Source organism: Mytilus edulis, chromosome 12, assembly GCF_963676685.1.
Source record: "Mytilus edulis chromosome 12, xbMytEdul2.2, whole genome shotgun sequence".
Lineage (NCBI taxonomy): Eukaryota > Metazoa > Mollusca > Bivalvia > Mytilida > Mytilidae > Mytilus > Mytilus edulis.
The window spans coordinates 1,655,385-1,673,394 of record NC_092355.1 but is presented as its reverse complement, the minus strand read 5'-3'; the positions used below and the strand labels follow the sequence as shown (position 1 = coordinate 1,673,394).

The following is an 18,010-nucleotide window of genomic DNA, read 5'->3' as shown; positions in this document are numbered from 1 at the left end:
AGCCCACATACTGAAACATAATATAATAAAATCTTATCTAAACTGATCTCAATACCACCCACGTCGTACCAGCCCACATACTGAAACATAATATAATAAAATCTTATCTAAACTGGCCTCAATACCGCCAACAGAACTCTCGTCGTACCAGCCCACATACTGTAACATAACATAATAAAATCTTATCTAAACTGGCCTCAATACCGCCAACGGAACTCTCGTCGTACCAGCCCACATACTGAAACATAATATAATAAAATCTTATCTAAACTGGCCTCAATACCGCCAACAGAACTCTCGTCGTACCAGCCCACATACTGTAACATAACATAATAAAATCTTATCTAAACTGGCCTCAATACCGACCACAGAACTCTCGTCGTACCAGCCCACATACTGTAACATAACATAATAAAATCTTATCTAAACTGGCCTCAATACCGACCACAGAACTCTCGTCGTACCAGCCCACATACTGAAACTTAATATAATAAAATCTTATTTAAACTGGCCTCAATACCGACCACTGAACTCTCGTCGTACCAGCCCACATACTGAAACATAATATAATAAAATCTTATCTAAACTGGTCTCAAAACCACCCACAGAGCTCTCGTCGTACCAGCCCACATACTGTAACATAATATAATAAAATCTTATCTAAACTGGCCTCAATACCGCCAACAGAGCTCTCGTCGTACCAGCCCAAATACTGAAACATAACATAATAAAATTTTATCTAAACTGGCCTCAATACCGACCACAGAACTCTCGTCGTACCAGCCCACATACTGAAACTTAATATAATAAAATCTTATTGAAACTGGCAACAATACCGACCACAGAACTCTCGTCGTACCAGCCCACATACTGAAACATAATATAATAAAATCTTATCTAAACTGGTCTCAAAACCACCCACAGAGCTCTCGTCGTACCAGCCCACATACTGTAACATAATATAATAAAATCTTATCTAAACTGGCCTCAATACCGCCAACAGAGCTCTCGTCGTACCAGCCCACATACTGAAACATAATATAATAAAATCTTATATAAACTGGCCTCAATACCGCCAACAGAGCTCTCGTCGTACCAGCCCACATACTGAAACATAATATAATAAAATCTTTTCTAAACTGGCCTCAATACCGACCACAGAACTCTCATCGTACCAGCCCACATACTGTAACATAATATAATAAAATCTTATCTAAACTGGCCTCAATACCGACCACAGAATTCTCGTCGTACCAGCCCACATACTGAAACATAAAATAATAAAATCTTATCTAAACTGGCCTCAATACCGACCACAGAATTCTCGTCGTACCAGCCCACATACTGAAACATAACATAATAAAATCTTATCTAAACTGGCCTCAATACCGACCACAGAATTCTCGTCGTACCAGCCCACATACTGTAACATAACATAATAAAATTTTATCTAAACTGGCCTCATTACCGCCAATAGAACTCTCGTCGTACCAGCCCACATACTGAAACATAATATAATAAAATCTTATCTAAACTGGCCTCAATACCGCCAACAGAACTCTGGTCGTACCAGCCCACATACTGTAACATAACATAATAAAATCTTATCTAAACTGGCCTCAATACCGACCACAGAACTCTCGTCGTACCAGCCCACATACTGTAACATAACATAATAAAATCTTATCTAAACTGGCCTCAATACCGACCACAGAACTCTCGTCGTACCAGCCCACATACTGAATATAATATAATAAAATCTTATCTAAACTGGCCTCAATACCGACCACAGAACTCTCGTCGTACCAGCCTACATACTGAAACATAATATAATAAAATCTTATCTAAACTGGCCTCAATACCGTCAACAGAGCTCTCGTCGTACCAGCCCACATACTGAAACATAATATAATAAAATCTTATCTAAACTGGCCTCAATACCGACCACAGATCTCTCGTCGTACCAGCCCACATACTGAAACATAATATAATAAAATCTTATCTAAACTGATCTCAATACCACCCACGTCGTACCAGCCCACATACTGAAACATAATATAATAAAATCTTATCTAAACTGGCCTCAATACCGCCAACAGAACTCTCGTCGTACCAGCCCACATACTGTAACATAACATAATAAAATCTTATCTAAACTGGCCTCAATACCGCCAACGGAACTCTCGTCGTACCAGCCCACATACTGAAACATAATATAATAAAATCTTATCTAAACTGGCCTCAATACCGCCAACAGAACTCTCGTCGTACCAGCCCACATACTGTAACATAACATAATAAAATCTTATCTAAACTGGCCTCAATACCGACCACAGAACTCTCGTCGTACCAGCCCACATACTGTAACATAACATAATAAAATCTTATCTAAACTGGCCTCAATACCGACCACAGAACTCTCGTCGTACCAGCCCACATACTGAAACTTAATATAATAAAATCTTATTTAAACTGGCCTCAATACCGACCACAGAACTCTCGTCGTACCAGCCCACATACTGAAACATAATATAATAAAATCTTATCTAAACTGGTCTCAAAACCACCCACAGAGCTCTCGTCGTACCAGCCCACATACTGTAACATAATATAATAAAATCTTATCTAAACTGGCCTCAATACCGCCAACAGAGCTCTCGTCGTACCAGCCCAAATACTGAAACATAACATAATAAAATTTTATCTAAACTGGCCTCAATACCGACCACAGAACTCTCGTCGTACCAGCCCACATACTGAAACTTAATATAATAAAATCTTATTGAAACTGGCAACAATACCGACCACAGAACTCTCGTCGTACCAGCCCACATACTGAAACATAATATAATAAAATCTTATCTAAACTGGTCTCAAAACCACCCACAGAGCTCTCGTCGTACCAGCCCACATACTGTAACATAATATAATAAAATCTTATCTAAACTGGCCTCAATACCGCCAACAGAGCTCTCGTCGTACCAGCCCACATACTGAAACATAATATAATAAAATCTTATATAAACTGGCCTCAATACCACCAACAGAGCTCTCGTCGTACCAGCCCACATACTGAAACATAATATAATAAAATCTTTTCTAAACTGGCCTCAATACCGACCACAGAACTCTCATCGTACCAGCCCACATACTGTAACATAATATAATAAAATCTTATCTAAACTGGCCTCAATACCGACCACAGAACTCTCGTCGTACCAGCCCACATACTGAAACATAATATAATAAAATCTTTTCTAAACTGGCCTCAATACCGACCACAGAACTCTCATCGTACCAGCCCACATACTGTAACATAATATAATAAAATCTTATCTAAACTGGCCTCAATACCGACCACAGAATTCTCGTCGTACCAGCCCACATACTGAAACATAATATAATAAAATCTTATCTAAACTGGCCTCAATACCGACCACAGAATTCTCGTCGTACCAGCCCAATACTGAAACATAACATAATAAAATCTTATCTAAACTGGCCTCAATACCGACCACAGAACTCTCGTCGTACCAGCCCACATACTGTAACATAACATAATAAAATTTTATCTAAACTGGCCTCAATACCGCCAATAGAACTCTCGTCGTACCAGCCCACATACTGAAACATAATATAATAAAATCTTATCTAAACTGGCCTCAATACCGCCAACAGAACTCTCGTCGTACCAGCCCACATACTGTAACATAACATAATAAAATCTTATCTAAACTGGCCTCAATACCGACCACAGAACTCTCGTCGTACCAGCCCACATACTGTAACATAACATAATAAAATCTTATCTAAACTGGCCTCAATACCGACCACAGAACTCTCGTCGTACCAGCCCACATACTGAATATAATATAATAAAATCTTATCTAAACTGGCCTCAATACCGACCACAGAACTCTCGTCGTACCAGCCCACATACTGAAACATAATATAATAAAATCTTATCTAAACTGGCCTCAATACCGCCAACAGAGCTCTCGTCGTACCAGCCCACATACTGAAACATAATATAATAAAATCTTATCTAAACTGGCCTCAATACCGACCACAGAACTCTCGTCGTACCAGCCCACATACTGAAACATAATATAATAAAATCTTATCTAAACTGATCTCAATACCACCCACGTCGTACCAGCCCACATACTGAAACATAATATAATAAAATCTTATCTAAACTGGCCTCAATACCGCCAACAGAACTCTCGTCGTACCAGCCCACATACTGTAACATAACATAATAATATCTTATCTAAACTGGCCTCAATACCGCCAACAGAACTTTCGTCGTACCAGCCCACATACTGAAACATAATATAATAAAATCTTATCTAAACTGGCCTCAATACCGCCAACAGAACTCTCGTCGTACCAGCCCACATACTGTAACATAACATAATAAAATCTTATCTAAACTGGCCTCAATACCGACCACAGAACTCTCGTCGTACCAGCCCACATACTGTAACATAACATAATAAAATCTTATCTAAACTGGCCTCAATACCGACCACAGAACTCTCGTCGTACCAGCCCACATACTGAATATAATATAATAAAATCTTATCTAAACTGGCCTCAATACCGACCACAGAACTCTCGTCGTACCAGCCCACATACTGAAACATAATATAATAAAATCTTAACTAAACTGGCCTCAATACCGCCAACAGAGCTCTCGTCGTACAAGCCCACATACTGAAACATAATATAATAAAATCTTATCTAAACTGGCCTCAATACCGACCACAGAACTCTCGTCGTACCAGCCCACATACTGTAACATAACATAATAAAATCTTATCTAAACTGGCCTCAATACCGCCAACAGAACTCTCGTCGTACCAGCCCACATACTGAAACATAATATAATTAAATCTTATCTGAACTGGCCTCAATACCTCCAACAGAACTCTCGTCGTACCAGCCCACATACTGTAACATAACATAATAAAATCTTATCTAAACTGGCCTCAATACCGACCACAGAACTCTCGTCGTACCAGCCCACATACTGTAACATAACATAATAAAATCTTATCTAAACTGGCCTCAATACCGACCACAGAACTCTCGTCGTACCAGCCCACATACTGAATATAATATAATAAAATCTTATCTAAACTGGCCTCAATACCGACCACAGAACTCTCGTCGTACCAGCCCACATACTGAAACATAATATAATAAAATCTTATCTAAACTGGCCTCAATACCGCCAACAGAACTCTCGTCGTACCAGCCCACATACTGTAACATAACATAATAATATCTTATCTAAACTGGCCTCAATACCGCCAACAGAACTTTCGTCGTACCAGCCCACATACTGAAACATAATATAATAAAATCTTATCTAAACTGGCCTCAATACCGCCAACAGAACTCTCGTCGTACCAGCCCACATACTGTAACATAACATAATAAAATCTTATCTAAACTGGCCTCAATACCGACCACAGAACTCTCGTCGTACCAGCCCACATACTGTAACATAACATAATAAAATCTTATCTAAACTGGCCTCAATACCGACCACAGAACTCTCGTCGTACCAGCCCACATACTGAATATAATATAATAAAATCTTATCTAAACTGGCCTCAATACCGACCACAGAACTCTCGTCGTACCAGCCCACATACTGAAACATAATATAATAAAATCTTAACTAAACTGGCCTCAATACCGCCAACAGAGCTCTCGTCGTACAAGCCCACATACTGAAACATAATATAATAAAATCTTATCTAAACTGGCCTCAATACCGACCACAGAACTCTCGTCGTACCAGCCCACATACTGTAACATAACATAATAAAATCTTATCTAAACTGGCCTCAATACCGCCAACAGAACTCTCGTCGTACCAGCCCACATACTGAAACATAATATAATTAAATCTTATCTAAACTGGCCTCAATACCTCCAACAGAACTCTCGTCGTACCAGCCCACATACTGTAACATAACATAATAAAATCTTATCTAAACTGGCCTCAATACCGACCACAGAACTCTCGTCGTACCAGCCCACATACTGTAACATAACATAATAAAATCTTATCTAAACTGGCCTCAATACCGACCACAGAACTCTCGTCGTACCAGCCCACATACTGAATATAATATAATAAAATCTTATCTAAACTGGCCTCAATACCGACCACAGAACTCTCGTCGTACCAGCCCACATACTGAAACATAATATAATAAAATCTTATCTAAACTGGCCTCAATACCGCCAACAGAGCTCTCGTCGTACCAGCCCACATACTGAAACATAATATAATAAAATCTTATCTAAACTGGCCTCAATACCGACCACAGAACTCTCGTCGTACCAGCCCACATACTGAAACATAACATAATAAAATCTTATCTAAACTGGCCTCAATACCGCCAACAGAGCTCTCGTCGTACCAGCCCACATACTGAAACATAATATAATAACATCTTATCTAAACTGGCCTCAATACAACCCACAGAACTCTCGTCGTACCAGCCCACATACTGAAACATAATATAATAACTAGTGTTGTCAAATCGTACACTTTTGCCTAACCGGTTACTCGGATAATCGTTCGACCGATTAACCGGTTAACCGGTAGTTTGAGTTGGTGCTTGTAGTACCCTACACTTAGATATAAGATGTGGTATGATAGTCAATTTGACAACCTTTCATCCAAGTCATAAATTTACGCTTTTAGAATTGGTTTGTCCTCTGGCATTATAAGGCTTGTCTGTGAGGATTTCTGGCGAAATTTGACTTTTAATAACCAACTACACCGTATCAACAAAAGCGTTTGTACCAACTTCAGATTGAAAAATAAAAAAAGACTTCTTGATCTCGTAGAATTGAATATGTCTGAAACTGATTATTCTTTCCTTTTCACTTGTTGTCTCCGAAAATAATGTCGAGTGTTTCAATTTTGATTAATTATAAAATAGAAGATGTAGTATGATTACCAATGAGAAAATGCTCCACAAGAGATTAAAATGACACAGAAATTAACAACTATAGATCACTGTACGGACTGTTTCTGTACTTTGTTTCCATGTTACTCGTACTATCACGGATAAATTGAGTACATTCACATTGGTTTGCATTTCACAATTTTTTAGTTAGCATTTCGTTTAAAGTAAGACTAAACCTTGCACGACGGAGGTTGTACATTAGATGTAGGTTTACAAAATATTAGATCAGAAACGAAATAATGAAGTAAATCGTAAAATTTAGTCGCAGTACTGAATTAGAGTTACTGTTTAAAAAAACATGTATACTAATTATGTTTCTTTAAGATCCTGCCCCGAGCTGTGAAACAAGTTCTAATTAATTTTATGTTTATAGGATTAACAATAGCAATCAATTTACTGGACAATTGATCTGTCATACTAATTACCACGACGACAATTTTTAAATAAATCTATTTAATGATTTCAATACAAAATTATATCTAATCTATCAGAATTGAAAAAAAGTTCGGTTAACCGGTTAGCGTTTTTGGTATTCGGTATTCGGTCGTTCGACCGGTAACCGGTTAACCGGTTAACCGTTGACAACACTAGTGTTGTCAAATCGTACACTTTTGCCTAACCGGTTACTCGGATAATCGTTCGACCGATTAACCGGTTAACCGGTAGTTTGAGTTGGTGCTTGTAGTACCCTACACTTAGATATAAGATGTGGTATGATAGTCAATTTGACAACCTTTCATCCAAGTCATAAATTTACGCTTTTAGAATTGGTTTGTCCTCTGGCATTATAAGGCTTGTCTGTGAGGATTTCTGGCGAAATTTGACTTTTAATAACCAACTACACCGTATCAACAAAAGCGTTTGTACCAACTTCAGATTGAAAAATAAAAAAAGACTTCTTGATCTCGTAGAATTGAATATGTCTGAAACTGATTATTCTTTCCTTTTCACTTGTTGTCTCCGAAAATAATGTCGAGTGTTTCAATTTTGATTAATTATAAAATAGAAGATGTAGTATGATTACCAATGAGAAAATGCTCCACAAGAGATTAAAATGACACAGAAATTAACAACTATAGATCACTGTACGGACTGTTTCTGTACTTTGTTTCCATGTTACTCGTACTATCACGGATAAATTGAGTACATTCACATTGGTTTGCATTTCACAATTTTTTAGTTAGCATTTCGTTTAAAGTAAGACTAAACCTTGCACGACGGAGGTTGTACATTAGATGTAGGTTTACAAAATATTAGATCAGAAACGAAATAATGAAGTAAATCGTAAAATTTAGTCGCAGTACTGAATTAGAGTTACTGTTTAAAAAAACATGTATACTAATTATGTTTCTTTAAGATCCTGCCCCGAGCTGTGAAACAAGTTCTAATTAATTTTATGTTTATAGGATTAACAATAGCAATCAATTTACTGGACAATTGATCTGTCATACTAATTACCACGACGACAATTTTTAAATAAATCTATTTAATGATTTCAATACAAAATTATATCTAATCTATCAGAATTGAAAAAAAGTTCGGTTAACCGGTTAGCGTTTTTGGTATTCGGTATTCGGTCGTTCGACCGGTAACCGGTTAACCGGTTAACCGTTGACAACACTAATAATAACATCTTATCTAAACTGGCCTCAATACAACCCACAGAACTCTCGTCGTACCAGCCCACATACTGAAACATAATATAATAAAATATTATCTAAACTGGCCTCAATACCGCCAACAGAGCTCTCGTCGTACCAGCCCACATACTGTAACATAACATAATAAAATCTTATCTAAACTGGCCTCAATACCGCCAACAGAGCTCTCGTCGTACCAGCCCACATACTGAAACATAATATAATAAAATCTTATCTAAACTGGCCTCAATACCGACCACAGAGCTCTCGTCGTACCAGCCCACATACTGAAACATAATATAATAAAATCTTATCTAAACTGGCCTCAATACCGACCACAGAGCTCTCGTCGTACCAGCCCACATACTGAAACATAATATAATAAAATCTTATCTAAACTGGCCTCAATACCGACCACAGAGCTCTCGTCGTACCAGCCCACATACTGTAACATAATATATTAACATCTTATCTAAACTGGCCTCAATACCGCCAACAGAGCTCTCGTCGTACCAGCCCACATACTGTAACATAATATAATAACATCTTATCTAAACTGGCCTCAATACCGCCAACAGAGCTCTCGTCGTACCAGCCCACATACTGAAACATGATATAATAAAATCTTATCTAAACTGGCCTCAATACCGACCACAGAGCTCTCGTCGTACCAGCCCACATACTGAAACATAATATAATAAAATCTTATCTAAACTGGCCTCAATACCGACCACAGAGCTCTCGTCGTACCAGCCCACATACTGAAACATAATATAATAAAATCTTATCTAAACTGGCCTCAATACAACCCACAGAACTCTCGTCGTACCAGCCCACATACTGAAACATAATATAATAAAATCTTATCTAAACTGCCAAAAATAGTAATGAATTTCATTGGGTCTAAAACTTATTCAATTCAGATTCCATTTATTTAAATATTCTTCTATAGATGATTTCTTTTTTTGGCAGAAACTACAAAAAATGGTATCATCTGTTCTGACTTTAAATTACTGAATTAAGATTTACATTGCGTCCACAAAATAAGATAAAATATTTTATGTCCCAGTTTAGATATTAAAAAAGGAGGGAGAAACCTTTCTTTTTTTCATCAGGGGCGTCGTTTGCCAAGAAGTCTAAGTAGTTCTTCTACTGTAATCACAAGACAGTCAACACTGAGGGTTTAAAGCTATTGATAGATTATCGTTGGTTATCGAGATTAATTTTCTCGCCTGAGCCGGAACGTCAAAAGTGAGAAAACAAGGTCAAGGAAAATGTTGTAAAACAGCGATAATGTATTTTACCAGACCACATATTTGGGGAGACAAAATGTATCTTATATAGTATATGCGTGTTATTTACTGTGGCATTTATTTGAAGCGTGCAGTTACAGTTCGGGCATTGTATTGTTAAAAAGGATATGAGAATATATCGTCAATAAAACAACAATCCAGGACATGGTTTCAATTAAAACTTACGACTAAGATTGGTCGTAAGTATGCTGAATTGTTCAAAGCTTACGATCAATCTTAGTCATAAGTTGTTTTTTTGTGTGTTTGAAACCGATTCCTGAACATCAAGAAAGGTCTTGACAATCTTGCTAAAAAGGAACAAAATCCGTGCTTAATTTGAACGTAGACAATCTTGTACATAGATGTAATATGATGAGTTTACGAACGAGCTATATGGATCTTCAATACTGTTGACATACTTTGTTATACATAACTCTGTAGAACTATTTGTGCCATTATCGGCCCACGATTGATTAAGTCAAATTATTTAGATTGGACTTTTTTATTTCGTTGTTACTGTATTCAGTTCAATATATCAATGTATCACTACAATTAATACCAACCTGCGTCAATACAGCATCGTATAACTTACAGGCTTCGTCACTCGTCGTAGTCAGAGGTGTTCCAAAGTCAATCCAGTCCTTAAAATAAACAAATGTTGAAATCATTTACAATTATTGTTTAGTGAAATAAGCACATACATTTGCAGTGTATATAAAGTGCGAATCCAGATAGTTCATTTTTACTGTTATATGCGGGTATGTCTATTGTAGAATAAAGGATCATGGGAAAACTGTATTTGTTTACGTTTTGAAAATATCAAGTTAAAGGATTTTAAGTTAAGTTTTAACATATTTTCATTGTGATATGTCTTTATAATATACAAACATAGCATTAAACTTCAAATAAGTGTTATAAAAGCATCATAATATAGCATATCGATTATTGAAAGCGATCCATTTTAACTATAGATGCGATGAATTATCACTGTTAGTGCAGTCATTATTAATGTAGAATTTTCAAAGATGCGAGGAATTTTAATTGTAGAATTATGTGATAAATGCACTTGCAACAAATGAAAAAAAACTTAGTTGATGACTTTAGGATTGATGATACATGTATTTTCCAATTGAAATACAAACTCCTCATTCATTCTTCATCAAATATATAGCTTTTCAAACTTGTAACAAAAGCGATTCTCAAAATGTCATATTGTATTCTTCAGATTACGTTTCTCCTTGATTTTAACTTATATAGTGAATCACTGGAGCGTGACAGCAGCGGGCCCTCTTAAGCAGTCAGTGGGCCCCTACATTTTTAGATCCGCGAATAGATACTACCACAGAGGTAAAACCATGCACATTTGGGTTATTGTACACGAAATGCATGCTACAATTTATTTTTGTTGATTTTAGACCCTATGTGGGCTATTTCAGTAACTAGGCAAAAAATCCCCAAACTTGATACATGGTCAGATTCAGCATGTCAACAAATTCAAAATATCTATATTAAAGGACTTTTGTCTATAAATTTGGACCCCACAAAATTGAAAAAGGGACCAAAAATATGAAAAAATGCATGCATCGGATACTTTTGTTATTGAAGGCATGACTGTAACAATAGGATGAATATACAAAAATATTTTTTTCTGTGGTCTCATTGGGGGGCTCTGATCCCGGATCCCGCTTACTGTTTTCGCAGATTCCCGTATTCCGCTTATTGTTTTGTCAGATTCCCGTATCCCGCTTATACTATGCAGTTCTAATTTTTTGTAATTATCCGTGTCCCGCTAGACTTCATTTCCCGTTTTTCTCTACACAATCATTTGACTTTCACCTGTCACGCTTGCAAAAAATCGGCAATCCGGCGTGACGCTTATACCCAAATGCGACCCACTATTTTACTCTATTTTGACTCATATACAGCCCATTATAAATATATTAAAAAAGTAGCGTAGATTTTTTCATCCCTTTTTATCCCGTCTCGTTTCGTTTTTGAGCCATATAGATGTCGTATGTGACAATGAGACAACTCTCCATCCGAGTCACAATTTATAAAAGTAGACCATTATACGTCAAAATACGGTCTTCAACATGGAGTCTTGGCTCACACCGAACAGCAAGTTATAAAGGGCTCCAGTGTAAAACCTTTTAAACGGGAAAACAAAGGTGCAATCTATATCAAGATGTACGTAATTAGTGGTGAAGTGTCATGGAAATGGATAAAAAAAAATAAGGATAAAGATCTCTATACGCTTTATAAGAAACTAAATGGAATACATTTGAAATAAATGTTATTTCTATTGAATTTAGTAGAGTGTTTTAAAACCAAACTTTTATCCGTAAGTTAAATTTTATCAAATCTTTCTCTTACTTTATCTATTATTTGAGCAAGTCGGCTAAATTAAGGCTTTACAGCTAATTTCCTAAAGCATGTAAAGCAAAACTTTGGTTGGCTTGCTTGCTTTGTTTGTATAATTGTTTATACAAACTTTGTAAATAAGATTGACATTTTTAAACAATATGAATAGGCATAGTTTAACCTGTATTTTTAATATTTGAATTAAATTGGGTGTTATCATAATGATTATCCAATAAAAAAAAAAGCAAGCAAATCAACTAAAGTCTTGCTCTACATGCTTAAAGAAATGAGCTGTAATAGATTAAAAAAATAATAATTATACAGTGAAAATGCACCGCATATACAATACTAATGATTCGCTCCACAGTTAAAATGAAAGAATAGTATCATTATTCGACAGTAAACATGACTAGCATTACGAAATCATCATAGTGGAATTTAGTTAAATATGAAGAAACTGAATGACAAAACATATTCTACATTATACAACTTTAATAATTGTATTAAAATGAATATATTTTACTGCACAACATCTCACCTGTTAGTTATAAAGCATCTGCACGATCTGTTCGTGAAATGTCCTAAAAATTCACCTATTTTGGTATATATTTCACAGTTGGATGGCTTTAGGCGCGATAAATCCCGCTCGCATCTCTTACTTTGTTTTATTAGTATTATGTATTTCTGAACATATACATTTTAACTATTTTTCTTCATTTTCTTCAAAAATTAAAAAAAGTTCGTCTGTTTATTTATCATTCTACATTAGACATTTATGGCATATACAGTAAAAATGATATTTTAGGATCCGCACTTTACATACACTGCATTTATATGTCCTATTCGGAGTTACATCGGAAATGGCCATTGAATTCTATTGTCTGTGTTGGAAAAGTATTCGACTCTCCACATAACGAAGTCTTTTTGTAACTTTGTATTTTTTTAATTAGACAAGTTCAGAAAGGTCATTAAGTGAAAAAAAAAGAAGGATCATTTCAAATATATGAAGCAGTCAGTAAGAGCCATATTAGACCAGTAATGTCTATTTCTTTCTACCTTTACTCTCCTTTTCAAGTTATACTTTGTAGACAACTTCTTATTGATTCGCTGTATAAAATGTGTTATGACATACATACATGTACATAGTTGTGTGATGAGAACAAAAAGACAACCACATTTGGCCAGAACAAAAATAGCATTTTCAGTGATTATTCAGATTCAGTACTTAGGAGATAACTGTATTGTATTTTAAGCTCCGACGGCATCAATTGGGGATTTGATGGTCGCAAATTAAGTTTACTGGCGACGCGTAAGCGGAGACAGTAAACGGGTATTTGCGACCATCAAATCCCAATTGATGCCGTCGGAGCTTAAAATACAATATTGTTATCTCCATTCTAATGAAACTGACAGAAAACAACGTTAAAACATGTTTTAAAATCTGTCATATGCCGTCTGCGCTTGCGCGTACGTCCCATAGCATCAATTGTCAATTGATGCCATGTAAATAAGTGACGTTATCCAATCAAAATGAACGTTACAAACGTTGTTGCATTAGAATTGGTAATGATCATACATAAGGGTCTAAATAGGGGTTCTTCATACTAGTACATGTCTGTCTGTCTGTCTGCAGTACCTCCCACCGAACGTAAAACGGCAATCTATTACTTAACGAGTACAATGGTAAATTTCAATTTTACGTTAAAGCGATTTGATTTAATGATCGAAATATACCCTCCAGCTGCAAATTGCAAAAACGGGGAATGTTCAACCCCGAACCCCTCAACCCGATTGTCCCGATTCTTCCGAGAGAGGGAATTATAGACAACACATGCATCAGACCCCCTGTATAATTCTTACTGTCATTATTAGTTATTAGTTTCTACGTATTCCGCTCATTTAAATTATATATTTTTTAGTATTTTAACATAGGCAATATTTAACACGCATAAAATCTGTATTTTATACAGTTTTATATCACTTTACTATTTTATTAGTTTTACAGGTTTAATATGTTTCTGTACGCTTATTCAACAGAGCGGAATATTTCTGAATACAAAATTAGTTTTTATATAATATAATGACTATTTAAAGTACCCTGTGTATATTTATATATGGGGTCAACAAAATATGCGACAACGTTCGAGGTTATCAAGGTAACAACGTTAATTCAAGGTTAGATTCGGCAAATGTGCATATAGGGAAAAATAAAAAAATAAATAGATATCTTGTGACAGAATCAATACATATATGCATAAAGCACAAGAAATCGGAGAAACACGTTCTAACATTAATCGTCTTACAATCATCATATCTACAATTACTATGTATTTCCATTTCAATAACTATAGTCATGATAGATCAACGTGTTCCAAAATTGTATGCAACATTTTATTAAAATCTGTGAAATAACCCATGTAGTTTATACCTTAAAATAGCCCTAAAGGACACAATTACATACATATATGTATTTAAGACATTATTCTTTTAAGCCTGATTTTACACAATTCATCACTCATATGTAGTATATATATCATATATAATCGAAAAACATGATATTATTTAAGAAAGTCGCGTATTTGTATGACGCTAAATTTATAAAAATGTAGGTAGTAAATATCGTAATTCAGAGATGAATAAAATCAAAATAAACAATCTAACATCTGACAAAGTCCAATTGTTAAGGTTCGTCAAAACAAACGAACAAATATGGCTGTATTTACATGAAAAAAAAAATGCCCATCAAAAACCAAGAAAGATCTTTCTTAAACACAAAATGCATTTAACTTAAAGTCTTTTATATATCTAGTTGATGCTAGGCCTTAAAACTTTCCAAATAGCACAGGTAAGTCTGTACACAGAGCAGTTTTTAAAGTGAAAATACGGCCATATTTGTCCATCTGTTATGATATACCTTTACCCAACCGGTAGATTTTCTCGTATTTTTAACATGATAAATGTTCCGTAAAAAACGATTCAAATGCTTGTTGTTTTTGTAAATTTAACTGACATCGTTTGTGCATATGCATGTGTACGCTAACATTAAATCAAGTTGACCTCTTGATTTTAAACAAAATATATTACCTTACAACCTCGCCAATTAGATCGTTGATTTTTCATTGCTTGTCTTTTGTCCTATATAATAATGATGTGTGTACATGTATAAACAAGTAGTTATTTATAGATAGAGCTACATCATATGTATACTCAACAACTAAAGAAACGTTCATCGTTTAAGATTGTGTGACTATCCAGGGGCGGATCCAGCCATTTTAAAAAGGGGGGGGATTCCAATTACATGTCCCCATTCAAATGCATTGATGGTCAAAAAAAAAAGGGGGTTCCAACCCCCGGAACACCCCGCCCCTCCCTCTGGATCCGCGCCTGCTATCGGAGTTAAAATTGCAACAAACTATTTTGCACAAAGTGCTTTGGGGTTATGAATTTTCTTATGATGGGTGTAACATTTTCTGCAAAGACAAAAGCCTTTGATTTGCTCCAAAGCGACCAGAATCATGACTGATATCAGTGGCGGATCCAGAGATTTTCATAAGTGGGGGCCCACTGACTGACCTAAGAGGGGGCCCGCTCCAGTCACGTTTCAGTGATTCCCTATATAAGCAACCAAATTTTTTCCCAAAAAGGAGGGCCCGGGCCCCCTGCCCCCCCCCCCCCTAAATCCGCCTCTGGATATAGCCGGTTATGATCGACTTATTTAGGGAAATAAAGAAATACGTTAATATATAATAGATAATTGACAGTCACTTTAAAATGGTCCCCTTGATAACAACAAAATATGCCTATTAAATCACAGCTTTCCGCATATGAGTCCACTTCCCGAGGGGAGTGGGGGGGGGGGGAGGGGTAACAGCCTATCCCTTTCGAGTATAACCGTGCCGACAGCACTTACCAAATCATACCCTGTTTTAACCAGAAAACATTGAAAAACATACCCTGTTCTATACATGCTCAGAAAATGTATACCCTGTTCCATGTTTACTTTATTTATTTTCGACCACGGTTATTCTTCACTTAGTGAATTAATTTAAACAAGGTATCGAGTCACATTTATCGAATATTTAAAATAGTTAAGTAGCTCCCTGGTTTTCAGTTCAAAGTTCACATTTAGTCTCTAATCGTTGCCTATGTCGGTATATTTATTAATAAATTCGCACATATGTATCCGATCAGCTATTGAGTTATTCGATCATTATATTATATTTCGTGCATATGTATCCGGTCAGCTATCGAGCTGTTTAATTAAATTGGTGGCAGGCGCGTTATAGTGATATTTGTGCCTGGCGCGGTATAGTAACATCCGTCCCTTTGTTGTATAAAGCCATAAGTACCCGGCGCGGAATAGTGACATCAGTGTTTAACGCGAGATAATGACACCAGTGTCCGGCGCGGTAAAGCCCCGTGCGATGTAGTGACATCAGTGCCCGGCGTAGTATAGTGACACCATGTTTCAGCCACGGTGTAGTGACATCAGTACCCGGCGCGGTATAGTAACAACATGATCGGTGCCATATAGTAACATCAATAGTGATATATTTCGGATTTATTCTGTTTATACTGAGTTCACAGTCACGTAGTTCGAATTCGATTCGCATTAACTAATTCGAATTACTTTAATTCGCATTCGAAACGTTTTACGTCCTAACGTCAATTCTAATTCGAATTAAAATGCGCGTCAAATTCGCTTTACTGTCCAAACGACGTTAACTTTTAATTCGTATTCACAAAAGCGTATTTCTAATGCGAGTTGGATAATTCGAATTAGCCAATTCGAATTAATTCGAATTATAAAAAAGAGTGTGTGAACGCGATAAGCGAATTCGATTCGCATTCGATTCGATTTCAATTCGAATTAAATGTCCGTGTGAACGAGGCATTATTTTTATGTTTTTTTTTAATTCTGTTTTAATTAATTTCGCCAAGTATTCTCTAATCTTTATACATTTGTATTTTAGCACCTCGTAAATAAATAATCCTTATTTTATGAACCGATCGTCATCTCTCTAGTATACCATATTTAGACCCTCACAACAGTACCAACAATTTTAAGGTCATGGTAGGTCATAAAACTTCAGGTCAATAAAGTATGAACATGAATATAAATGAATATATTTATGGCAGTCAGAATAAAAGAGATATAAACAAAAACATACGTATGAAGGGGCAGATCTGTCAATTCAAAACGGGTGGTTCCATCATGGGTTAAAAAGCTGTGGGGGTTTCAAGCATACACTGTATGTCCCCATTCGAAAGCATTGATCGTCTACAACAGTTCCAAAACCCGAACCCGAATGGATCCGCCATTGGTATAAAATACAAAATGAATACCAAAGTATTTATATCATTACAGCTATTTCCCTGATGCATGTAGTTTAAAGGTTTTGTTGGCTTCCTTGCTTTATTTGTATAAATCTTTGCTTTAGCATTTAATAACATCATACAAGCCGAAACTCAACCTATGTTTTAATTGGAATTTTAAAACTGAATCAAAATGCTTAAGAATACAGTTATAAAAACAAAGCTTATCAAACATTTCTCGTTTTTTTTTTAAATTTTATATAGATTAGACCGTTGGTTTTCCCGTCTGAATTGGTATTACACTAGTAATTTTGGGGCCCTTTATAGCTTGTTGTTCGGTGTGAGCCAATTAAAATTTCCTACTGATACTATCTTATGGTCATAAACAAGCTTCTTACATGTT

General features: G+C 36.0%; 1 protein-coding gene across 1 annotated transcript in view; it reads right to left on the bottom strand.

Annotated features, from left to right (window-relative positions):
* Positions 1–15,472, bottom strand: part of LOC139499402 (tetratricopeptide repeat protein 38-like) — a 37,207-nt gene extending 21,735 nt beyond the window's left edge. Inside the window, exons 1-2 of the mRNA XM_071288081.1 lie at positions 15,376–15,472; positions 10,494–10,571 (exon numbers count right to left, since the gene is read on the bottom strand). Coding sequence (XP_071144182.1) covers positions 10,494–10,571; positions 15,376–15,411 — 114 coding nt within the window. The 5' untranslated portion in view covers positions 15,412–15,472. The remainder of the gene's footprint in view (positions 1–10,493; positions 10,572–15,375) is intronic.
* Positions 15,473–18,010: the final 2,538 nt, after the last annotated feature.